Source organism: Panthera uncia, chromosome F1, assembly GCF_023721935.1.
Source record: "Panthera uncia isolate 11264 chromosome F1, Puncia_PCG_1.0, whole genome shotgun sequence".
Taxonomy (NCBI): Eukaryota; Metazoa; Chordata; class Mammalia; order Carnivora; family Felidae; genus Panthera; species Panthera uncia.
Window position 1 is genome coordinate 26,846,176 of NC_064813.1, and position 26,668 is coordinate 26,872,843.

The 26,668-nt window shown below is 35.2% G+C and overlaps 1 protein-coding gene across 3 annotated transcripts in view; it reads left to right on the top strand.

The window, feature by feature from the left end:
* ACBD6 (acyl-CoA binding domain containing 6) overlaps positions 1-26,668 on the top strand; it is a 205,398-nt gene that overhangs the window by 75,681 nt on the left and 103,049 nt on the right. For all 3 annotated transcript variants that reach the window (XM_049634141.1, XM_049634139.1, XM_049634140.1), the window contains exon 5: positions 11,210-11,315. In XM_049634141.1, the coding sequence (XP_049490098.1) occupies positions 11,210-11,315 (106 nt within the window). The remainder of the gene's footprint in view (positions 1-11,209; positions 11,316-26,668) is intronic.

Below are 26,668 nucleotides of genomic sequence, written 5' to 3' on the forward strand. Positions count from 1 at the left end.
TTGGCTAAGTCTTTCTGGGATACTACTGTCCCATTGCCACCACTGTCCTTAGCACCAAAAAGATTATCCTGCTTCCTTACATCTGTTTGGCTGGTAGTAGTGAAAACCTTCCCTGTTTCACTGTGTTGCCCATGATCAACATTGTGTTAACACTTTGGTGATAGGTGATAAATTGGATGACATATGTCTTGTTACATTCTGGTTATTCTTTGAGGACTACACAAGTGTGTATAGGCAAGTGGGCAACTCCCCCTTGAGAATCTGACTGCTCAGAATGAACTTGAGTTATGGATTTATTCAGCCTGTAAAACCTCAGCTGGCATAAATAATTGAGAAAGCAAAGGTTTTTCTGTGGTGCATACCGCAGGGACTCATGGCTCCCTTCCTCCTCTCTACCCTCCTTTCTTATGAAAATGATCCCAGTTGCACTCCTAGATAATAACACACCAAGCAATTAAAAGCCATGGGTGGCTGGAGAGAGGAGAAAAGGTTTAGTTAATGAGCTTTTCCTCTTCCAGTGCCCAGGAGAGCCTTAGGAATGACAAGGCGATTAAAGCGAAGAGATAATTATAGATTATGTGAAAATGGGTCCCTTGAGACAAGCAGGTCTTGCCATAAACAGTAACTGTTGTAAGAGTCTCCTGGCTCTCATATTCACCCTTTTCTTACGTGCTTAATTTAGCTCCTGTGTACTCAGTGTCCTGATGCCAACCAAGCATCTAGGCAGATCCACCTGTTTGTAGATCAACAGCCCTTTCTGAACAAGAGGTCATTCCTCAACTAAAACCATCATCTTCTCCTCTCTCCTTTTCTTTTTTCTTTATTCTTCCCCCTCTTCCTTTTCCTCACTTTGTTGTCTCTTTTCTCTCTGCTCCTCTAATCTTATCCATATCCTTATATAGTACTTGTGAAATGCTAGACACTTAGACTTGTTTACAAAGTTTAGTCTGTGTATGCACTATAAAGATGCATATGAGTTATGGGTTTATTGTATCCATTATAATAAAAAGTGGTATATGTGTTACACATAATATAAATAAATGTTTTCTGCTATTTAAATGCTTTAGAGACATAAAGATATTTTAAAATGTTAGCAGAGATGTTAGCATTGTGAAATAGTCATCTTCTTAATTATCATTTAATTATTGTCACCTATTCTGTCAATACTGAAAGCAAGCAATTTTGGTTCATTACATTGCCTTTTGATTTATAAGAACTTTGCTGATTGCATTGTATACAGTAATAAATGATTGGTGTTTATTAAAGTTGGAATTCTGTGTGAAAAGGACATTGTTATATTACATGATTTTATTTATAAATTTTACCCAATATAAAATTTTATATATGTATTAGGTAAGTATTTTACCAGTATTTTATGTAAAATATGTCATTTCTAGGTCTCTTATGTCACACTGGTCTACTGTCTCCTTTATCCCTTACTATATCAAAAATTCTGTTTCCTCCTGTTCCAAAATAATTCAGATCCACCTAGTTTTCATTATCGCCACCATTCTGCCTTTTGCAATACTGTCACTAAACAGTCATCGTCTCTTGGCCAGGACACTGCAGAATGGTTTGAGAACTAGATTCCTTTTTCCTTTCCTGCCTCCTCCCCAGATTTATAACTCATATCATTGTGTCACTCTCCTACTTGAAGCCCTTTTAATGGTTTCTTATAGCGCTTAGGATAAAGTCTAATATTCTTTAACATTTCTTACAGGGCCCTTCATCATCTCATCTTATGCCAGTTTCTCCCCCGCCCCACCCCCATACTGACTCTACTCCACCTACATTGGCGTATTTTTATTTCCTTGGAGGTCTAATTAACATTTGTTAGATGAATTGATTGATAGTGTTATATAAAGGTATATGAGAAATGACCCCAGTGTACAACATGTGTTAAAATCTTAATAATATCAGCTAACATTTATGGACCACTAATTATGTGCTAGTTACTATACTACATGTGTTATATATATTATTTCAGTTAATCTTCAGAATGATCCTTTAAGCTGTAGGTATTGATATCCCTATTTTACAGATGAAGAAACTTAGAAAAGTTAGGTTACTTGACCAAGGTCACGTGGTTTGTACTCTGCTGTTGCTACACTATACTGCCTCTGAGATGGTTGAGGAATCCTTGTGTTCTGCAATTAGTGAAATTAATTTTGATAGTTGTTATTATACGAACAGAGTGAATATCTTCAATTTAAACTTTTAAAGCCCTTTTCCGTTTGTTTTTTAAGATGTGCTTTACCAGTAAAATTATATCATCATTATACTGATGATGTTTCTTTTGGATTCATTGACGTTATTGATTTTAGACTTACCTTAATGTTTGAGAATGTAACTCAGCTCTATAGAGCCCGTTAGCCAAGGATTCTATAGATGTTTCTGATGTGGCCACTGGTTTTCCAGGATTTGATCAGAATTAAAATAAACTTTTTCATATGGACATTTGAAGTATCAGAAATTTTAATCAACTATTTTAGAGTTAAGTAGGTTTTAAGAGGTAGAAATGCATTTTTAGTAACTAGTGTCTATAAATCATGGCTAGGTAACTTCTCCAGAATAAGAGGTTATCTTCAAGAAGTACCTGGGACATTGATCTTTCCTTTGTCATTGCTTCCTTGAAAAAATGTGAGAAAAATACATTAACAGCATATTAACAACTTAAATAAGATAACAGATAGAACTTTTTATTTAAGGCTTTTTAAGAATTTTCTAGACCTACCAATAAGTATGCTATAATATAACCCTGTCGAAAATATTTATTATTTGGTGAAGAAGATATTGTCGTTACCACATAACATGAAGGGAGAAAACTAACTGGTTATGTACTATAACTGTGTGAAAGTAATTGCAGATATAGTAGCAGTCTGAGTGGGAGGATTGTGATTCATTATCTATAAGTTCTTTCATCATTCATCTGTCCTTTTGGCACTGTGTATTTTGAACCTACCTATTTTATTGACTCTAAAACACCACTGGTTTAAATACCATTAAGAAAAAATGCCACTAATTAATTGTAAGAGTCTACAGATTATAAGATTCATCAGAAATGTTAAAATATGGAAAAATTTGTGCTTTTTGTTTTTGTTTTTGTTTTTTTTTGAGAGATCTTGCAAGCAGGGGAGAGGGGCAGAGGGAGGGAGGGAGAAAATCCCAGGCAGGCTCCATGCCCAGCATGGAACCCAATGTGGGGTTTGATCCCACAACCCCAAGATCATGACCTGAGTTGAAATCAAGAGTTGGATGCTCAAATGACCAAGCCACCCAGGCACCCCATTATTTGTGTTTTAGAATCAATGAAACATGGCAACTTTAACAAAGAGTTTCTCGATGTCTTTTTGCCATCTAGGATTTCAGAAATTATTTTAAGAACAACACTGCAAACAACAAAAACCCCACTTTTGTAAGTGTCTTGATCTGAATGCTAGGTTTCTTGAGCTTAGTTACTGCCCCAGCATTGTTTGCCTCCTCTAGGGCATATGACCAAGGTATTTCAGAGAGGATGTACTATTTACAAGATTTTATCTGGAGGACCATAGTATAGACTCTCATTTATGGTCTTTGTAAGATTGATACTCGAAAACAGTGTTTTACGATGAAATTAACATCCAAAATTTTAATTAGATATTAATTAAAAGTGGGATTTTTTGATGTGCTAAATAGGACAGCTCTGACTACTATTTAATTCTTGAGATAGGAGCTGACTTTACCAATTTGCTTCTCCCAGATAAGTCTTTCACCAGCTTTGCTAAAAACCTTTGAGTAAGAACAGATTTTTTCTTTCAAGAGAGAAGCAACTATAAACAAAGTTAAGATATGCTTGTATTAATTTTTTTATATTTGTAAATTAAAACATTCTTTTTTTAAGAATACAGAGTATCTTAATTTCTATGTAGATATTTTATCTCCGTTTCTAAGGTATTGATAGTTTAGTCATATCAAAGGTTATATTTAGATATATATGAAATAAAGGTTGTACATTTACATATAAAATACAAAGGTTATATAAAAAAGAATTAGCATTAGACTTTGGGCTTTGTATTTAGCCTACAATGATAGAATGTTGATAATTTAGTCAGTGAGATCAGTAAGATGACATAATTATTTCCTAAAGTTATATTTGGACAGAATAGCAAGTCTTTACCTTTCAGATTGACAACTTCTGGCCATATACTTGTCAAGTGAATTAAGAACTTAAATTCCTACAAAGAAGGTAGTATTCAGCAACAGCACTACTATATTTTGTAAGACAGGGAACAGGCTTTCATCCTAGAAAGACTGGATCCTAAGGAACTTCACAGTGTGTTTTTAGTGAATTTATGTCCATTCTTCAATCTCAAAGATCTAAAAAAAAGACACGTAGGTGAGCAGACTCTCAGAGACAGAGTAGTATAATAAAATTCATCTGAAACTGAGGTATAAACTAAAAAAGGCTTATTTATTTACCAAAGGCTGTGTCTTTGTAGTAATCCAAGTGTTTAGGTACCCTGGGTACCCTTTAAGTATTCAGGAACCCAGAAAGACAGATTAATAGGTGACCATTTGTGAATATGTAAATAGGTGAACCATTTTAAGAGTTACTTTAACCAAGGTTCTAATGAAGCCTCTTGAACAAACTGTCTCCCAGCAGAGAAATAACTCAGGATTTTTTTCCCCCTCAAATTAATTGTTTCTTTTGGTCCGAGTTCAAAATTGGCTTCACTTTTCCCCTCTTATGGTTTATTGCTAACCTTACCTCCTACTGAGGATAGTTGCTTTTTCAGGTTGGTTGGTTTGTTTTAGATATGCTAAGGTTAGTGTCTGACTCCAGTACTCTTTGGGTCTATATCTGGTATCTAATTTATCTCTCAACACTCTTGAGCGCTTTTTGTTGTTGATGCTTTTCCTTTTCTTTCTGTTCTTTGGAATATTCTTTCTGTTCTTCAGTAACCCAGCTGGCTGGCTGGTCAGTTCATCTTCCAGAGAGATAGGATGTAACGTCAACTCTTCTGTAGTGCTTTATTTGATCATCCTTAGTGGATTAGCCCACTCCTTATTTCAGGCCTCTACTTTATAGAATATTGGGCTAATTTGACACTCAAAACAACTTTTTGCTATTGTAGTCCCTAAGAGAATTTTGGAAGACTATGTTCTCCTTTAGAATTTTATGATAACATCTAAAATTCTTATTTAAAAGTTTAAGTGTATTACAAAGGGCACAATTTCTGGTGTTTTGTAAATAATGGATTTTATAAGAAGAGATTTTATTTTGAAAGAGAGTGCAAGCTTGTGAGTGGGGGAGGGGCAAGGGGAAGGGAGAGAGACTCTTAAGCAGGCTCCACACTCAGTGCAGAACCTGACACAGAGCTCTATCTCACAACCATAAGATCATGACCTGGGCTGAAACCAAGAATCAGACACTTAACCAACTGAACCATGCAAGCACCCTGTGCAAATAATGAAATTTTAAAGTAAATAGATCACTCTTTTAGGTGAATCTAAATACTATAATGATAATCCATTTTTAAAAAGTTTTGCTTTGTTTTTTTGAGAGAGAGCAAGAGTGGTGGAGGGGCAGAGGGAGAGGGAAAGAGAGAATCCTAAGCAGGCTGCACCACCCATTGTGGAGCCTGTCCCAGGACTATGTCTCACAACTGCAAGATCATGACCCGAGCTGAAATGAAGAGTTGATACTCAACTGACTGAGCCACCCAGGTGCCCCTATAATACGTTTTTTAAAGTACATGAGCATACTACCATTGAGAGGAGCTGGGAAATGGTACGCAAGATCTCTCTGTATTATTTCTTATATTGCATGTGAATCTTCAGTTGTCTCAAAATAAAAAGTTTAATTAAAATTCTGATCTTGATTTAAAAATACATGAATAGGGTCTTTTTTTTTTTAATTTTTTTTAACGTTTTATTTATTTTTGAGACAGAGAGAGACAGAGCATGAATGGGGGAGGGGCAGATAGAGAGGGAGACACAGAATCAGAAGCAGGCCCCAGGCTCTGAGCCATCAGCCCAGAGCCCGACGCGGGGCTCGAACTCACGGACCGCGAGATCGTGACCTGAGTTGAAGTCAGATGCTTAACCGACTGAGCCACCCAGGCGCCCCATGAATAGGGTCTTTAACAGAAATTTTAACAGAATTTTATGTCATTCCCTTTTCTCCTTTAATTCTACTTCTCCCACACAATTGTATTTTAAAGTAATACATTTTTATGTAATCTTATTGCACTATCATAATTCTCTGTAACAAAAATATGTATATAAGTTGGACTTTTTTAAAATGTAATTTTCTTTGACCCAAAACTATGCATTAAATCTTTTCCCATTTGAGTTATCACTTTAATTCTTCCTTTTTTTGTTTTTAATGTTTTGTTTTATTTTTGAGAGAGAGAGCATGTGGATGAGAGCAGGAGAGAGGCAGAGAGAGAGGGGACAGAGGATTCAAAGGGGCCTCTGTGCTGACAGCAGAGAGCCCAACATGGGGCTCGAACTCACAAACTGTGAGATCATGACCTGAGCTGAAGTCAGATGCTTAACTGACTGAGCCACCCAGGTGCCCCATCACTGTAATTATTCCTATACAGCTGATCAACATACATCATAAATATTATTAAAAAATTATTAAACATAAGTAAACTTTAATCGAAAATAGGTCTTAATGAGGTGGGTGAAGCTTTTAAAAATAGTTTAACACAAAATATTACTTTTTATTAAAATGAGACAGAGATCAGCATCAAGTCTGTTTTTAGCTTTGTTTATTTCAGCCCTTCCATTCTCTAACCTTAGCTATAGAATGTTTCCCAACGCCAATTTTTCACCAGAATTGTCCCTTTATTTAGTACCAAGGAAGGTTTTCTATCTTGGGCTAATACAACCTACGTCTGATTTTTCCCCCAAATCTTTTCCAGTATATTAGTTAAACAGAGTATGTCTAAGCAAAAGAGTAACAGGCTTGATTAATAGTCATTGCTAAGTCTTATGGTTATACTTCTTACAAGTATACCATACTAAGGAGAGAGGTATATGCCTTTCTTATATAAACTAGGAGGGGTGTGATCAGAGCAGAGGGAATTTTGAGAAGGAGAATGGTGATAAAATATTTACCACAGTAGTCTCTTCAGCTAGATCAGTTAAGGAAAAAAAAAAATGCATTTATTTCCAAGTTTGAGCTGTAAATTGATTCACTTAAAATTTTTCTTTTCTTTTTTAGCTTAAAATTTTCATACCTGCATATCCCTTTATTTATTTTATTGTTTAAATTTTTTTATTTTATTTTAGTGAGAGAGTGTGAAGGGGAGAGGGACAGAGGGGGGGGGGGAGAGAGAGAATCTCAAGCAGGCTCCATGCTCAGCTCAGAGCCCAACATGGGGCTTGGTCCCATGATCCTGGGATCATGATCTGAGCCAAAATCAAGAGTTGGACACTCAACCAGCTGAGCCACCCCAGCGTCCCAATTACCTGCATATCCCTGTAAAGGGCTTTGTGTGCCTCCACAGAGCATGCAGGTCCACATTCCTTAGTTTGAGGATTAGTGACATTTGTTTATTTATATTTGTGTGGGTACTGGCTTACTCTGTGTTTTCCTTCATTAAATAATTTTTCATTGCCTATTTACTGGCATTCTATTTTTTATCTGATTGTGAGTTGCTTAATATATAAATTGAATTGAATATTTATTGAATGTATCTAGGAAATAGATATCTGAGCTAGTCCCATAAATGTGTTTTTTTAATTCTATAGAATCGGTGAAATAGTAGCTAATGGACTTTAGGTGGCCTGTTATGAGACCTGTCTGAAATATTCTTTGTTTGTTTATTTTTGAGAGAGAGCATGTGCGAGAGTGGGGGAGGGGCAGAGAGAGAGAGAGCGAGAGCGAGAGCGAGAGCGAGAGAGAGAGAGAGAGAGAGAGAAAAGAAGGGAGGGAGGGAAGGAATCCCAAGCAGGCCCCATGCTGTCAGTGCAGAACCCATTGGGAGGCTCAATCTCACAAGCTGTGAGATCATGACCTGAGCCGAAATCAAGAGTTGGACACTTAACTGACTGAGCCACTCAGGCACCCCTGAAATATTCTTTTGGTAGGAAAATGCAATCTTTGTAGAAAGTGGTACAGATAATATTTTTATGAGTGTGCAAAGATCTGTTCTTCCTATGATTGATGAAAGACAACCATACTTAAACACCATTCCTCTTTCCATAAGGGGAATTCTCATATTTCAAAAGAATTTCAGAGAAAACCAGTGACTTTTCTTCCCTTCAGATACACAATTGTGTATTCTGTCAATTTCCAAAAATTTGGAGTAGAGAGAGACATTCTGTCTTTTGCTAGGGACATTGGGATATCCTTGAGGGTAGCATCTTGGCCATAACTCATGCTTATCCATAGAGAATGGATACGGTCATGTTATCACTCATATTCAGCAAAGAGAGGAAGATAGCTGGCCAAGAATTATGAGAGAAAGGAAGATAAAGTGAGAAGATGTGGAAGAGAACTAACATTTATTTAGGCTCTACTGTATTTGGTAATGGCTGAGTTCATTTGCACGTTTTATTTAAAGTAAGTGTGTTTATAGAGGAAAAGATTGCCCATGGAATACTTTATTAACAGGGAAATGTAGAGGGGAAAAGAGAATTTGATTTGTAAACTGTACATAATCTTGCTGACAAGAAAAGAGATGTGGAAAGATGTTGCTCCAGATGTTTCTTCATTTGGGACACTAGGTGGTGACATTGTATAAAGACAGCTTGGTTGCTGGCACGGAAGAGAGTCAAAACTTGGAGCAGGGAGAACTGTATTAGCAACTAAGCCCAAGAGTGTCAATTTTCTTTTTTATCTTAGTCACTTAACTTTGTAACATTTGTGGTGATTTTACTAAATTTCTTTTTCATATTTAATTTGCATTGTGTATTCTACCCATAAGTATTTTTTAAGTCCTTTATGTGCCCGACATACTTTGTGGTGATAACAGATGACAAACTGGTATTCAGATAAAAAAAAATGTTCCTGCCCTCCAAAACATTCACATATCAAAACAAAATAATTTATGTAAGTGCTACATATAGGAAATATTGAAAATGTAAAATGAGTAAAATAACATTTTAAATAAGTTTGTACTATATTTACTCTTTTACTGCTTATGGCCTAAGTATACATACACATTTGGGATTCAGGAAGAGAGACCTCATAGATTCAGAAAATCCTCTCATCTGTGAATAACCCTTATGCGTTACTGGGTATGGGTAACTTACATCCCAGGGATCTTCCTTACTTTCCTTTCTGTTCCTCACCACTAACTTTCCATTATTTCCAAGTTCAAAACAACTAGGGAATAGTGTATTTTTTGTTATGACTTCAAATGATACAGTCCTTTCTCTCATAAAGTTGCTGCCTCTTGAATTAGAGTGCTCTGTCTTACTGGATTGGAGGAAAACAGGTCCCTCATTCCCAAGTCAGAATTCTTAATATGCTTTTTCATAGAAACAGTGGTTTTTTTGTGTGTGATAAATATAGCTGAAGTGGTATTATATGCAGCCTTAATTTTAAAAATCATACTTCTCCTTTCTGGGGTTTTGGCCTCAGACTTACCTATTTTCTTTCAGAAAAAGTGATCTGGAAAAGCGTTTTCTCTTCTGTAAAATGGACATTTTCGAGAGACCATATGTTCCTTTTCTTCCTGGAAATCTACCTCTTTTTCTCCAGCTTAAAGCAGGCTGTTTCCCCTGTGTACTCGTATAAGCCTTTTTAAAGATCCATTTTTATTTTATGTTAATTGTATATGGATTTTATCATCCTAACTGTATTGAATGTAAAGTTTCTTGTTCATCTGTTACTAAACGGAATCTTGCCCAGTGCCTTTGCATGTAGTAGGTGCCCAGTTAAATACAGCACTTGCATAAGGAAAGCTTAGATGGTTAATACTAAAGTAGTGTGTTTTAAGTTAATTACCTCTGAGTGGAAATAACTTTTTATAGGGTATAAGGTATTTAAATTGGCTTTTAAGATAGGAAGACTCCTATGGCCAAGTGCTTGCATTAGTGATGAATAGAAGCTATGGCCCTGCAGGTTGTAAAACATATTAGTATAATTTTTGAAATTCATCTTGCGTTCTTTTATGCCTGTCCAGAATGTGTAGTCCACATGTAGAACAGTTTCATGGATAATATTCCAAATTACTGGTCCTTTTGAGAATTACTGATTTTTTGAGACTCTCATTGATGCTATCCCTTACCCCCACATACAGCACGCTTAGAAAAGTGCACACACATTTACACAATTCTGTATAACTGTTTCAGAGAACTCATAGATCTCATGTTAACTTCTACATTAGGTTGTAGAATAGACTAGCTGGCTAGTCTAGATGTAGCTCAATACAATAGAAAAACATACCATATACAAAATCAGCTGATCTGAGTGAGTTCTAGCTCTTGTTCTACCTTCAATAAATGTGATGCCATTTGGCAGGTCATATAGTCTCTCCTTACCTGTTTCTTTTTTGTGTGAAGTTGTTGGATAAGAGTGAATGAATTTAGTCGATCAGTATATTTAGAAGAGCACTTGTACATAGTATGCTTTCCAGTTTTTGTTCCTAGTCTTTGCTTCTAATATCTCATAAAAGATTGTGAATTTTGTGATGTTTTAATTATCTTTTCCTTAGGAAAATTGCTTTTTGTCTTTCCTTTAAGAAAATTGCATTAGTGTGTGTGTGAGTGTGTGTGATTGTGTGTGTGTGTGTGTGTGTGTGTGTGTTTGCATGAACTTGAGTAGCAGCAATCAGCTTATTTTGTTATCCTGTAAAAAAAGTAATAAGCTGTGTCCTGATTTTTTAAAACCTCTGTATAGACAATAGTAAGTAACCTTGTTACTGCAGTGCTGCTACTGAAAATTCTGAGTCAGGAAATTTGTGCCTGTCAGTGTGTAAAAAGGAACTGGGGAGAGGAAGAGGGCTGAGAAAAATGTACTAAAGTGTTACATCATTGTATTAGTGTAACTTGTTAAAGCAGATGAAACTTTTCCCTGTAATTATAGTTGCTAACAACTTTAGAGGTGGGATATATTATGTCTTATGGAAAATCCATTATTGTTCATGTAAAATTCTTCATGAAAACAGAAATTCCATTGATGTTTGTCAGCAGTAAACAAGTTATGTTAAAAATATGTAACTTTTATGAATTAACCTAGTAAAACACTTTTTATTTTTACTCTAATTAGGGAAGAAGACAAAAACATATTTGATTACTGCAGGGAAAACAACATTGACCATATAACCAAAGTCATCAAATCGAAAAATATGGATGTGAATATGAAAGATGAAGAGGTATGGAAAACATGCCTTGTTAATTATTTTTTTATGCCTGCTGTTCTGCCCCAGTGTTTTTTTTCGAAATGGCTTATGAACTACAACTCAAAATACAGTGTAAGATTGTATCAGAATATTTATGTGAGATAGTGTCACTCAGTTAAGATGCTTTCTATGTATGTGTCCATCATCTTTCTGTTGATGTTGTGTAAGTTACTAGCTGAAGCTTGGTGCAGTCAAGTAACTTGTTTCTTCACAATAAAGGGAGAGACTGTTAATAAGTGAAATCTATAGATTATATAAAAATATTTTTAAATAGTTTTCACATCTCCAACATCACAACTTCTATCATTGTACTTTTTTTTATTTAAAGATTTAAAAGATATTTTTTTAAATTTAATGTTTGTTTATTTTTAGTATATGTGCTGCTGAAGTGAACACTAATGTTTGTTTATTTTTGAGACAGAGAGAGACAGAGCATGAACGGGGGAGGGTCAGAGAGAGAGGGAGACATAGAATCTGAAGCAGGTGCCAGGCTCTGAGCTGTCAGCACGGAGCCTAGTGTGGGGCTCGAACTCGCAAACCGTGAGATCATGACCTGAGCTGAAGTCAGATGCTTAACCAACTGAGCCACACAGATGCCCCACTGTCATTGCATTTTGAACAAGTATATTGTCCTTTGCTCAGTAAATATATTTCTAGAATACTGTGTGTCAGAATTTTGGTAAATCCATTCATTTAAATGTGAGTCCGCTACTTAAAGGGAGTCTGTACTAAATTATTTTGTAAAATATATTACTTTTTAATTTATTTGGTTTGTGAATAAAACTGTTTACATACAGAGCTTAAACTGTCCCTGAGTTACAGTTGTTAAAATAGGGAATACAATTTACTAATTCAGTTTTAATCATTTTACTTACTCTTTGATAATGCAGTGTAAAATGATTGAAATGACCGAAAGGTGGTGATTGTTAGGAGGTGCTTCTTGCAGTGATCATAGATGTGAGGAGTAGATAAATAATCAATGTATGTATTAATTGAGAGCTCTTTATACAGGTTAGGCCTTATTTTTACCTCATTTTCAGGCTATATCTTTCCTGTAATACATATTGTCAATGACATCTGAAACTGAAAATATAAGACTATAATTCTGCAGTAAAGGGGGACCAGTAACAGTTGTGTTCTCCCCTAAGTAATGAAACAAACAGCTAAGAGAGATGTGGGTGGAGAAAAGTAGATTATGAAATAATAAAACCAGGTCGGGTTTTTTTTAGGCTTTTTTTTTTTTTTATGTCTATTTTTGAGAGAGAGGGCCCGTATGTCCACACGTGTGTGAGCAGGGGAGGGGCAGAGAGAGAGGGGGAGAGAGAATCCCAAGCAGGCTCTGTACTGTCCTCGCAGAGCCCGACATGGGGCTCAATCCTACCAACCGTAAGATCATGAGCTGAGCCGAAATTAAGAGTCAGACACTTAACCGACTGAGCCACCTAGGTGCCCCTAAAATCAGGTCTTTTGATTCCCACTAGGGTGGGTTTTTTTGCCTTTCTGGATTAGACTACATTTTTGTCCCACTAAATCAGGTGTGACTGCTTTCCTTGATTTTATTGTTTTTTATTTTTGTACTCGTGAGTTAAGATTTTTATAAAATTAATACATGCAGGTAGTTCAAAGAAAATTAGTACTATAAGTCTTATCACAAAAAAACATATTCCTTTGCTTGCACCCTTCTCACATTGATTCTAGCTCCCTTGAGGCAAAAACTCAGTTCTTTTAGTTGTTTCTTTTGCAATTTACCTGCATAATTCTAAATAATATACTTATATCTCTTGACATTACTCATTTTCCTCTATGTTATATTAGGATTTAGCTGTTTTACTCATATTCCCCACTCCTTCTCTCCCCACCCTCCTAACAACTATATCACAACTTTTAGTTTCAGCTTTCTGATTGCATCTCTATAGAATCAATGTTAAAATATTATTTTATAATTGTAATATAGCTATAAAGTAATTATGTTATTATTACTATGTAAATTATGTTCATTGCTGAGCCATAAGTGGTACTGTATGTACTAGTCAGCTTTTGCTGTTAGCCAGATTTCAGTGGCTAATAACTACATTTATTTCTTGCTCATATTTCAAAAGAGATTGGGATCAGTCAAGGCTCAGCTGGGTTTGCTAGCCTTATTTGGGTTCAGTTCATCTTAATTCAGCTGTCTTCTCATTCTCATACTGAGATCCAGTCTTAGTGGATAAACACTATCTGGGGCAGAACCAAAGGCAGACAGAATCAGACCCCACGCATACATTTAAAACTTCCACGTGGGAGTAGCATGTGTCACATCTACTCACATTCCTTCAGCCAAAGCAAGTCATGAGGCCAAACTCCAAGTCTGTATGGTAGAAAGCCTATTCTGATTATGGTGCAATGGTGGAAAGGAAATGAATAATTATAAATTATGAATAATGCAGTCTATATACCATGGCACAGCATTCTGTTTTTCTTAAGGCTAATAGTTACTTCTTTTTTGTTTTTTTGTGTTATATCTTCTGTGTTTCTATCATTAATTCTTTCCTCAAATTGCCCAAAAGAGGTCTTCTCTGCAGATGTGCAAACACATAAGGTAATCAATCCCATATTGTTTTAGTGATAGCCCTTCTGGAACTCTCCTTTCTTCTTTAATCTCCATTGTTTGCTCTCTAGGCCTGTTGCATAGATGTCATCCTGGGATGATGCTTTACCACTGTCCTGGGAATTCTCTTCCCTTCTCTCCTGGATTCTTCTGTTTTCTGGATCCTGGGTCTTTATCTTTTATTGTTTACTTCCTTGTTTGGATGAAGTGTCTCCTTCAATAGCTTCCTTTTTTATTTGTTTCACGGTCTTGATGGTGCATTTCTTTCAGTAGCTTCTTGAGAAAGATAAACATTTTGAGATCTTCCTTGTTGAAAATGTTTTATCAGAGTTTTTGGCATATTCCACATGCTCAATAAATATTTGATGAACTAATGAATGATTCAGTGAATAATTAGAAACAGTATAATTGTGGTGAGCTTGACTACATGGGTTCAAGTCTTGGCACTATCATTTCCTAGCTATGTGACTTTTGTCACGTTTATTCTGTGTCTCAGTTTCCTAATGTGTAAAATGGGGATTGTGATGGTACCTGTGTTAGCATTGTTTTGAGGATTATGTTAATATGTATAAAGTACTTAATACTGGACACACACATAACAAACTGTTATCTGTTAGATCAATGAAAAATAAGAAAACAAAAGTTTTTATTTTGCCTTCACTTATTGCTTCTTCTCTCTTCTCGTTTTCTTTATGTAGATCCAAGTTATTATTTTCCTTCTAAAGAACTTCTTTTAACATTTTTTCCAAAGTCTGCTGACAACAAATTCCCTCAATTTTTGTTTGCCTTCATTGTTGAAGGAGAATTTCTCAGGATACATAATTCTAGGTTGGTGGAGCTTGTTTTCAAAACACTTAAAATATTTCACTCCACTCTCTTATTGTCTGCATGGTTTCTGGGAGGAATCAGGTGTAATTCTTATCTTTGTTCATTTATAAGTAAGGATTTTTTTCCTCTGCCTTCTTTTAGGATTTTTCTTTGTCTTTGACTTTTTATGATTTGAAAATAATGTGTCTAGGTGTAGGTTTTTTGACATATATATATATATATATATATGTATTTTGGTTTATTTTTATTTATCATGAGAGAGAGAAAGTGAGAGCAGGGGAGGGGCAGAGAGTGAGAATCCCAAACAGCCTCCTCACCATCATTGCCTAACCTGACACAGGGCTTGAACCTGTGAACCATGAGATCATGACCTGAGCTGAAGCCAGATGCTTAACTGACTGAGCCACCCATGCGCCCCTGACCTTCCTGGATCTGTGGCTTGGTGTGCAGCATTCATTTGCAGGAAATCGTCATTGTTTTATATTCTTCTTCTGTGCCTTTTGTTTCTTCTCCTTCTGGTGTCCCCATTATGTATACGTCACACCTCTTGTAGTTTTTACACAGTACTTGGATGTTCTATTCTGTTTTTTTTCAGTCTTTGTTCTCTTTGCTTTTCAGTTTTTTAGGATTCTGTTGGATATATCCTCTAGCTCAGAGATTCTTTCCTTAGCTGTATCCAGGCCACTAGTAAGCCCATCAAAGGCATTCTTTATTTCTGTTACTATTTTTTTTTAATCTCTAGCATTTCTTTTTGTTCTTCTTTAGGATTTCTGTCTCCTTGCTTACATTGTCCATCTGTTCTTGCACGCTGTCCATTTTATCTGTTAGAGTTTTTAGCATATTAATCATAGTTTTAAATTCTTAGCCTGATAATTCCAGTATCTTTGCCGTGTTTGGTTCCAATAATTGCTGTCTTTGAATTGTGTTTTTTGCCCTTTGGTATGCTTTGTAATTTTTACTGATAGCTATACATCATATACCAGGTAAAGGGAACTTTTTAAAATAGTCCTTTAGTAATGTGGTGGCAAGGCGTGGGGGAGGGGAAGGGCTCTGTTGTCCTGTGATTAGGTCTCAGTCTTTAATGAGTCTATGTGTCTGGACTGTGAATCCCAACAAGTGTTTCTTTTTTTCCTCCCTGCTTAGGTGGAATAGGATGGCTAGAGTGGGCTAGATTTGAGTATTTCTCTTACTCCAGGTCAGTTGGCTCTGATTATACCCCAGCAAGTTAGACACTAGTTAACTAGTTTTCCCTGAAGGCAGACCTTGTTAAGAACAGAGTGCTCTGGCATATTTTAGAAGGATTCATTTTCCCCTCCAGAAGTGGGAGGGGAGTTTTCTTTGAAAGTTACTTTGGGAACCTGGCCAAGCTCCTGGAGGTAAATCTCACAAAGATTTCTACCTTCCCCACCATGAGTAGATCCCCCTGGAGTTTTTAACTCTCAAGAGTTGTCCGCACTGAGCCTTTAGCAATTTGTCATTATATTTTCTGCCTGGCACTGGTTCCTTGGGTGGTTTTCACTTGTGAAGCTCTGCTCTACAAAGTCGAGTCACCTGTCTGTCTCTTTAGTCTTGGGGGCAGTGATTTGCCCTGTGTCCTCCCCTCTCTTATGGATCCAAGAATAGTTGATTTTTCAATCTGTTCAGCATTTTGCTTGTTGTTAGGATGGAGTGGCAACTTTCAGCCTCCTTATATTTGGAACTGGAAACTCGAAGTCCACTTAACTTTTCAAGGTCACTTTTTCCCTGGAATGTATTGTGCATGTACTAGATGTTCCCTATGAGAACTTTCCATCTTTCAAATAATAAACTTTATATGGTGTGTGTTTTAGTTCACAGAGTATTTTCACTTATCTTCCCAACAATCCTGTAAGTAGATGCTATCCTCATTTTACAGACAGGAACTAAATCAGAGTTGTCAAATACATATAATTGCTAAGTGGAAATGGGGGTCTGAGAGAGTGTTCTTTTTGCCACTGGATTTAAGAAGGACGTACAATTTCCAGTTGACCCTGCTAGTGTTATGCTCTGATTTGCAACAATTTCTTTTATCAAATAGTCCTAAAAGGCAAATGTACACATGACCTTTGCAAAGATCATTGGACAGCAGTCATAGGAATAAAATGTCTAGAACACAAATAGCTTCCACTAACACAATTTTTTTAAAGATAAAAGGACCTGATAAAATGTATTGCTTCTGTCATTCAGTTACTCTGGTGTAGTATGGCTTCCCAGGTCTTCCAGTTTGTTACCCATGCAGCTACCTTCACCCCCAGCCTGCCAGAACATTGTGTTTCCATGAACAGATGAAGTGCTTACACATTCATAGACTGAGACGCCAAGAATTCAGTTGGGTTCTCTCATTGCTCCAAGCAGATTTCTGCCCTCTCAGCCATGACATCTCAGGCTGGGCCTTGAATACTGATGGCAAGACTTTTATTATTAATCAGGGATTGGTATGAATTAATTTAAGAACATGAGGGAAATGAGAGCTTAAAATTAGAATCAAACTTAACATCCTAAATAAAATAAATGGTATTGCTTCATGACTTTTAAAGCTCTAGCAAATAAAACAACTTGTTAAGCCTTGATGATGAGCTAAAAGTATGCAATGTCAGAATTAAATTGCTAGCAAAATACTTTTAACCCCTTTATTTAAAAAAAAAAAGGCATTTCCCTGCTATAATAAGTTGGGTGACAATTACAGTTTTGAAAGGACATCCAGTTCTTTGTGTCTATCTATTTGATATTTGAGCTTGAGAGATTTCATTACTGATTGCCTAGGATTCTTTGGGGTGGTATATGACTTTATTTAAAATGTTCATCCAGCAAGTTCAGCCCAATTTCATTCTTGCCCTTAGATGACTAAAAATTACATTTACTGCACTTAAAATTTGCTATAAGCTCATAAAGAAATTTAATTATAGTCATAAAATGATAAGTCAAAATCATAGAAATTTAATTTATAGTCATAAATGACTTGCTTGCATTTCTACATATTGAAATAAACAGTCATATACTGCTGGAAATATATATGTATGTATATTTGGATCTATAACTATCATGGCACATGAACCTATATATAAAATGTATTTAAAATAATCATATTTTATAATGAAGTTAATTTATTATGAATAAGTATAGTTCCTGGTGTGTGTGTGTGTGTGTGTGTGTATATAATTTATTCAAGCTGAAATTACTAATATAGTAAAGCATGTATTTCTTTTTTTTTTAATATAATTTATTGTCAGATTGGCTTACATACAATACCCAGTGCTCATCCCAACAAGTACCGTCCTCAATGCCCATCACCCATTTTCCCTCTCCCCACACCCCTGTCCAACCTCAGTTTGTTCTCTGTATTTAAGAGTCTCTTGTGGTTTGGTAAGACATGTATTTCTAATATGAGAAAATTGTGTGGTGTTTCCAGCTGATACAGTAATTAGGACGTTGTGTTTCCCATAACAGAAAAAAGTTTTGTAGTTAACTTTTCTGTACCATTTTCCATGTTTATTGATTCTTTCAAATGCTTTGAAGGAAGTTACCTTTCTCTTCATTCCTTTCCCTTCTTGCTTTGTTTTGAATTTGTGGCTTATATCACAATATAATTTACATGCTTTTGCCTTAGAAACTGCTGAAAAACCTGGTAAAATTGAGAACATAAACCTAACAAAAGGTTTAAGAAGCAGAGTCCATACACTAAGGCTAAATTTATGGTTTTATTTAGGATTTGAGAAAGGAACAAAATGTATTTTTTTAAATAACTCTCTACATTTGAGTATATGTTATTTTGGTTGTATATTTATTTGATTTAAATAGTAATTTGAAGGAATTTGTTCATTCACACTAATAATTGAGAAGTGCATTCTAAACTGTCATATTAGTTTCATTTGCATTAATGCAGCAGCACCATTTCAAAATGTAGCCTAACTTTACATCAGAAACTCAGAATTAATACAAAATCAGAAAAATAGTAAAAGTAGTTTAAATCTTATGCTCTTTTTGGCAACTTACTTTTTATTTATTTTTATTGTGGTAACATGTACATAACATAAAATTTACCATCTTAACCATTTTTAAGTGTGCAGTTCTGTGGCACTAAATACGTTCACATTGTTGTGCAACTACCACCACCATCCACCTACAGAACGTTTTCATCTTCTCCACCTGAAACTCTGGGTTAAACACTAACTCCCCATCCCTCCCTGATCTCCACCCCCTGGCAACCACCATTCTACTTTGTGTCTCTGTGAATTTGACTACTTTAGATATCTCATGTAAATGGGATCACAAATATTTGTCCTTTATGACTGGCTCGTTTCACTTAGCATAACGTCTTCAGGTTCATCCATGTTCTCGCGTGTGTCAGAATTTCCTTCCTTTTATATGTATTTATATAGTATTGCATTGTATGTATATACCACATTTTGTTTATCCAAATATCTGTCCTTGGACACTTGAGTTGCTTTCGTATTTTGGCTGTTATGAATAATTTTGCTGTGAATGTGGGTGTAACAAATTTTTGTTTCATTTTTTCCCAGCACTTTATTATGAAAAGTTTTAAATGTACAACAAAGTTGAAAGGGTTTTACAGTGAACATCTATATACCTACCACCTAGATTCTACCAATATTTTACTATGCTTGCTTTATAAGTATCTATCCACCTTTCTATCCATCAATCGATCTATCTCATTTGATGCATTTCAGAGTATTTTGCTTCCATCTAAATGCTTCAGCATCATATCATTAACTACAATTCAGTATTAGTTTGATTTTTAAGATAGCATTTACAAACAGTGAAATGCACAAGTCTTAACTGCACATTCGATTAATTTTGATAAATGCATATACCTATGTTACTGAAGCTCCTGTCAAGATATAGAACATTACTATCACCCCCAGAAATTTCCCTCATGCCCCTTCCCAGCTGGTTTGTTCTTCTAATTCCAGAAAGGTAACCACTGTTGTAACACTTTTTCTACATAGATTGATTTTATGTGTTCTAGAACTTTATATAAATGGAATCATAATACTTTTTGTGTAAGTTTTCTTCCATTTAGTGTAATGTTTTTGAGATTCACCCATTTTGTTGTGTAGATCAATTCTTTTTTTTTTTTATATTGCCAAATAATATTCCCTCAAAATAATATATTATTACTTAATCTATTGTCTTGTGATGGACACATGGCTGTTTTCATGGCAACTTATTATTGCTATTATTACTTATTTTATACAGGATAAAGTAATATCTCCTTTACTTATTTCTTCACTCTTAAGTTGCTACCAGCATGGCTTAGTAACTCCTTGTGAAAAGATTTTTTGTTTTAAATCCTTCTCAATTCCCTGATAACAGCAACACCATTTCTCTTTACCTTAGATCTTAGCCAGTGAAAGAGATCAAGTAGTTGCTCATTTTAAATATGTATCACACATATTGGTGTGTGGTGTTCTTCTTAATGCTGGTAAATAAATTATCCTACAGGGAGCTGCTGGCTTCCATGCTAGGTACATTTGGAGACCTTAAACTGCCTCCCAGTCCTAATCCTGTATTTAAGTTTTTTGTTTTTTATTTTTTAATTTTTTTTAACATTTATTTATTTTTGAGAGACAGAGTATGAGCAGGGGAGGGGCAGAGAGAGAGGGAGACACAGAATTCGAAGCAGGCTACAGGCTCCAAGCTGTCAGCACAGAGCCCAACACTGGGCCCGAACTCACAAACCGTGAGATCATGACCTGAGCCGAAGTCGGACACTTAACCGACTGAGCTGCCCAGGCACCCCTGTATTTAAGTTTTTGAAACAACATTGTCGATTCATTATTGAGAGGGATTGTGACATTGTGTGGTTTCTGGTGCTTGCAGGTGAGGAATTGTCACTGTAGCCAGCTGCTACAGCAACAGCAAAAGGTGGAAGATAAGGATAGGATAGAGGAGATAGAGACATGGAAGGTTATTGGTAGCTGACGTCAGCCTCTACTACAATTGTCAATTTAAATACAGTTCTTTTGCAGAGAGAAATTCAAGTCGATTTGTTTACCATATTTCATTTGCGCAGAATGGCAAGTGACAACTCTTAGAAATTTAAACATACCCATTTTGCCAGGTTTTTGTTTTTGTATGGTGTGTGTTTTGTGTCTGTTCACAAAATACTATAAGAACATCAAGACTCATTTTATAATGCATTCTCTTTTTGTTTAATTTGTACATCAGGAGAAAATCTAGTTTTAAAAAATTCTACAGTTTATAAGGGCAAGTAACTAAGGATATCAAAGAAGCATTTAAAATATTAAGACCTGCTCTGTATTTTCGAGAAGGTATGAAAGTAATACCACTTAATAGGTTAGCTGCCACGCTGCACTTTCCAAGCACTTAAGTCATTCATCTGTCTGAGGTAGGACAGTATCTGCACCCGTGGTTAACAGATGAGAACTCTTTTCTTTTTTACCCCCTGTGTGTTAACTGTATTTGAATTCCAGAATTTATCCGGAGCTCTCCAAATAGTGCTTGTAAGTCTTCTTATGGCCACAGATTCCTTTTAATAATGGCTTCCCCTCTAATCTCCTAAATACTTGTAAGATATTTTTTAAGAGAGTTGTTAAAACTAGAAACAAAGATTGTCACCTTTTGTGGTAGCAGTAAAAATATATTTAATTTGAAAATGTGTAGGAGATTTTATCATTTATAGAAGATAAAGCAATTATATAAAAAATGCATAAACTACTTTATGAATTTGGATAGTCTGTAAGCAACTACAGCTTTAATGTGCTCCTAATTCATGGTTTTTCTTTTGGAGGAGAGATGTAAATCCTGTATCTAAAATAATTTAATAATTGCATTTTGTTGGTCCAGATGTGTTTGTGGTTAACAAAGAGAAAGAAAAGAAACCACAGGTGTTTACTTCGTGATTTTGTCCTGAATGGTTTTGAGGTTGGCATCTCTGCAAATTACTGCTTATGTTATTACTTAAATTAATAATCTCAAATTAGAGCATGTTTAAGAGAACTTTATAATTTGAAGTAAAGAGTTATTGCATTCCAACACCTGGTTGTGCTGGTCTTTGTTCTTTTAAGTATAGAACATTTTGAAAGCAAAAATTCCAAAGCCTGATTTATCTTTGCTTATTTACAAGTATGTTTAATCTTGCTCTTGTTTTGAGCTTCTTAATACTGCATAAAGATATTAATCATTAGGTGGTCTTAATGTAGATATTTTCAGCACTTCTACAGAAAGTCATTGTCAGGGAATTCATTCTAATTCAAGGTTAATTAGTGTACCATTAAAATAATGTGTTACAAAAATTAATTACATCACAGGTCAAAAAACGTATTAAAAAGCATAGTGTAAATGTCTGAGAGCACATCATCCTCTTAAAACATTGCTATACTCGTGCTACTGTTCTGGAAAATATATCTAAAGTGAAAATCACTACTGAGGTCCAGTCATAGGTGTTTCTCTTAAAGTAAATTTTTGGCACCACATATGGGAAATTTAAAATATATCTCCCATTAACAGTAAAATGTGTTGCTTGTCTGCTTTCCCATTGCAACAGCTAAAGATTTATATTTTAGCATTAGTCGATATAACCCTACTGGGTTAAACCTAAGGAGAAATCAGGAACTTGGTTAAGAAGTAGAAATTATCTGTACAGTTTGAGGTAAAAGTACTAGATTTATTAATACTATGTTTTCTTACTTCACTGTTAGGTATTTTGGTAGGTGTTCTGTGTAAGTATATCACACATCGTTTTGACTATGCAGTAATTCTTATTAATAGTTTAACTTCATAGCCGTAAAATGTACCCTTAAAATTAGGTTGAAGATGGAGACTTTGAAATTCTATCTGATTCTTTTAATGTAAAAGCTATGAAACAGTTAAATAGAACTATAGAATATACATTGGTATTTTTCCCGAGTCTTATTAGGATATCTGATTGTCCATATTAAGGGTTTTGGAATTCGTGCCTTAATAACAGCAGGTCACTACACATTAAGAGCTACAGAAATTTTAACATATGAGACTCTTTACTCAACAATACATTTTTTACTTAGTTTTTAGAACTGTCTTCATTAAACAAAATTCTTACTGGGCTCTGAACAAAATAGCTTACTATAACAAATTGTGAATAATTTGCCCACATTTAAAAATTTTCTTCTTTCCTGCCTCTTTGGATTTTGTGTAAGCCTATAGGAAAACATATTCACAAGTAAATATAAACAAGTTGAGTAAATGAAAGAAAAAAAGAAGGATAATTTGTAGGGAAGAAGTTGGCTTTGTTTTGTTTGTTTGTTTCAAGAATAGACCTGGTTTAATTAGTTGAACTACTAGGTGCTTGAACAGAGTCTGAAAGACAAAGAGTAAAAAGTGGGTTTAGAAAAGCTTTCTTGAAAGGTGGTTTTTACTTTTAAAACCATCTTTGTCCCAACTTACATCTTCTTAAATCTTTTCTAAAATGACATAGAGATTTCTACTTAATGTAGAAAAACATTCCATTCTTTAAAAATGACATCACTACCACCCTCAAAGAGTAGTGTTAAACTATGCATCACTCATATCTTCAGAAAAGCCCTTAGCTTCTAGGAGTTTTTTTTATTCTTTAGACCAAGTGAGCTTCTTTAATTAACTAAATCAAGATTTTCTGACCGTGAAGAATAGAATTAACCTGCTGATAGTGACTGTGAGTCTTAGGTAGACAATGATTAAAACTAGTGTTTCATATTTAGGACTTGTTCTCCTAACAGTTTATCATCTATTCTGTTTTGCAAGTGCAACATTTGAAGATAGGCACTAGCAGACTGTGTTAGTGTTTTTTTAGATATTTCAGAGCGAAATTTGGGATATTAATGAGCAATGCTTAGTTTCAAACTGATTAAATTTTCTTGCATTTTAAGGAATATATTTGGGTAAATTTAGGTATACTGATTATGATTTCTACCTACATTTAAGTATTCATATTTTATCCACAAGGTTTCTTTCACCAGAAGAAGTAACTATAATAATTCAAGAAAACTATTCTTTACATGTGCAAACTACTTTAAAATTAATAAGGCATTATCTTATAGCTCATTCATTCAACAAATACTATTGGTGTTACTGTTTTAGTAGTATCCTTTTCTTCACTCCGTAGGTGAGGAAATGGATCAGGCTGAAGTAAGTCATTGGGCTAGTGCATAATGGATTCCAGAGTACAACTCAGGAGTTCCAATTAATTTAGAAAAGTCTACCTTCTTTCCATAGAACATTTTATATCAACCATGCTTAGGATAATCAACCTACAGTTTTACATATTACTTTGTCTTTCTTAAGACATTGTATCTTTTAGTACATACCTATCAATAATTACTTTAATGGCCTAAATGCTCCATTTGAAAGACACAGGGTGACAAGATGGATAAAAAAAAAGGCCCATCTGGTGCGCCTGGGTGGCTCAGTCCTTGAAGCATCTGACTTCAGCTCAGGTCATAATCTCACGGTTCATGAGTTCAAGCCCCATGTCGGGCTCTGTGCTGACAGCTCAAAACCTAGAGCCTGCTTCGGATTCTGTGTGTGTGTCTCTCTTTCTGCCCCTCCCCTGCTCGTGCTCTGTCTCTCTCTTTCTCAAAAATAAACAAACATTAAAAGAAATAAAAAAAAAACCATCTATATGCTGCCTATAAGAAACTCACCTCTGATCTAAAGATACATACAGACTGAAAGTGAAAAGATGGGAAAACATTTACCATTCAAATGGAAGCAAAAAGCAAGCTGGGATAGCAATACTTCTATCAGACAAAATAGATTTTAAAACAAAGACTAATAGAACATAGAAGAGCATCATTACATAATGATAAAGGGATCAATCCAATAAGAAGATATAAGAATTGTAAATATCTATGCACCTAACATTGGAGCACCTAAATACATAAAGCAAATGCTAATGGACATGAAGAGAGAATTGATGGTAATACAGTAATAGTAGGAAATTTAACACCCCCCCTTACATCAATGGATAGTTTTAGGCAGAAAATCAATAAAGAAGCAGTATATTTGAATGACACAGTATACCAGATGGCTATAATAGATGTATACAGAACATTCCATCCAAAAACAATAGAATGTACATTCTTTTCAAGTGCACATGGGATATTCTTCAGAACAGATCCTGTGTTAAGCCACAAAATAAGTCTCAATTAACTTAAGAACATTGCAGTCACACCATGCGTTTTTCTCATCAACAATAGTATGAAACTAGACATCAGTTACAAGAAAAAAACTGGAAAAAACACAAACACGTGGAGTCTAAACAACATAATACTAAACAGCCAAAGTGTCAACGAAGTCAAGAAAAAAAAAATACATGGAGACAAATGAAAATGAAAACACAAAGGTCCAAAATCTTTTGGATGCAGCAAAAGCAGTTCTGAGAAGGACATATATAGCAATAAAGGCCTGCCTCAAGAAACAAGAAAAAGCTCAAATAAACAATCTAACCATACACCTAAAAGAACTAGAAAAAGAAGAACAAAGCCTAAAGTGAATAGAAGAAAGGAAATAATAAAGAGCAGAGCAGAAAGAAATGACCTGATGACCTAAAGACTAAAAAAAGAAAAGAAAACGAGGAAAACACAATGAAACCAGGAGGAGGTTCTTTGAAAAGATAAATAAAATTGATAAACACTTATCCAGACTCCTTAAGAAAAATTAATAAATAAAAAGACCCAAATAAATAAAGTGAGAAATAAAAGAGAAGTGACAATTGACACTACAAAAATACAAATGATTTTAAGAGACTGCTATGAAAAATTATATGCCAACAAATTGGCCAACCTAGAGAAAGTGGATAAATTCCTATAGACATACACTCTTCCAAAATTAAATCAGGAAGAAATAGAAAATCTGAAACTCTAGTAAATTGGTGATCAAAAAACTATGAAAAAAATAAAGTGCAGGACCAGATAGATCCATAGGCGAATTCTATCAAACATTTAAAGAGTTAATTCTTACTGTCCTTAAACTATTCCAAAAAATAGAAGGGGAAGGAAAACTTTAAAATACATTCTACGAGGGCGCCTGGGTGGCGCAGTCGGTTAAGCGTCCGACTTCAGCCAGGTCACGTTCTCGCGGTCCGTGAGTTCGAGCCCCGCGTCAGGCTCTGGGCTGATGGCTCGGAGCCTGGAGCCTGTTTCCGATTCTGTGTCTCCCTCTCTCTCTGCCCCTCCCCTGTTCATGCTCTGTCTCTCTCTGTCCCAAAAATAAATAAAAAACGTTGAAAAAAAAATTTTAGAAAAAAAAAAATACATTCTACGAGGCCAGTGCTATCCTGACACCAAAATTAGACAAAGATGCCACCAAAAAAGAAAACTATGGTTCAAGCTTCATGATGAACACAGGTGCAAAAATCCTCAGCAAAATATTAGCAAACCACATTCATAATACATTAAAAGGATCATTCACCACGATCAAGTGGGATTTATTTTGGGGATGCAAGGATGGTTCAGGATTCATAAATTAATCAACATGATATACCACATCAACAAAATGAAGGATGAAATCATATCATCTTAATAGATGCAGAAAAAGCATTTGACAAAATTTAACGTCTGTTCATGACAGAAACTCAGCAAAGTGGGTTTAGGGAGAAAATACCTCAACATAAGAAAAAGCATGTATGAAAAACTGACAGCTAACATGATACTCAGTGGTGAAAAACAGTTTTCCTCTAAGATCAGGAAAAAGACAAGGATATCCACTCTCACCACTTTATTCAACATAGTACTAGAAATCCTAGCCATGGTAATCAGACAAGAAAAAGAAATAAAAGGCATCCATATTGGTAAGGAAGGAGTTAAACTGTCACTATTTGCAGATGAGATGATACTATGCATAGAAAACCCTAAAAGTTCCACCATAAAAACCATTAGAACTGATAAATGAATTC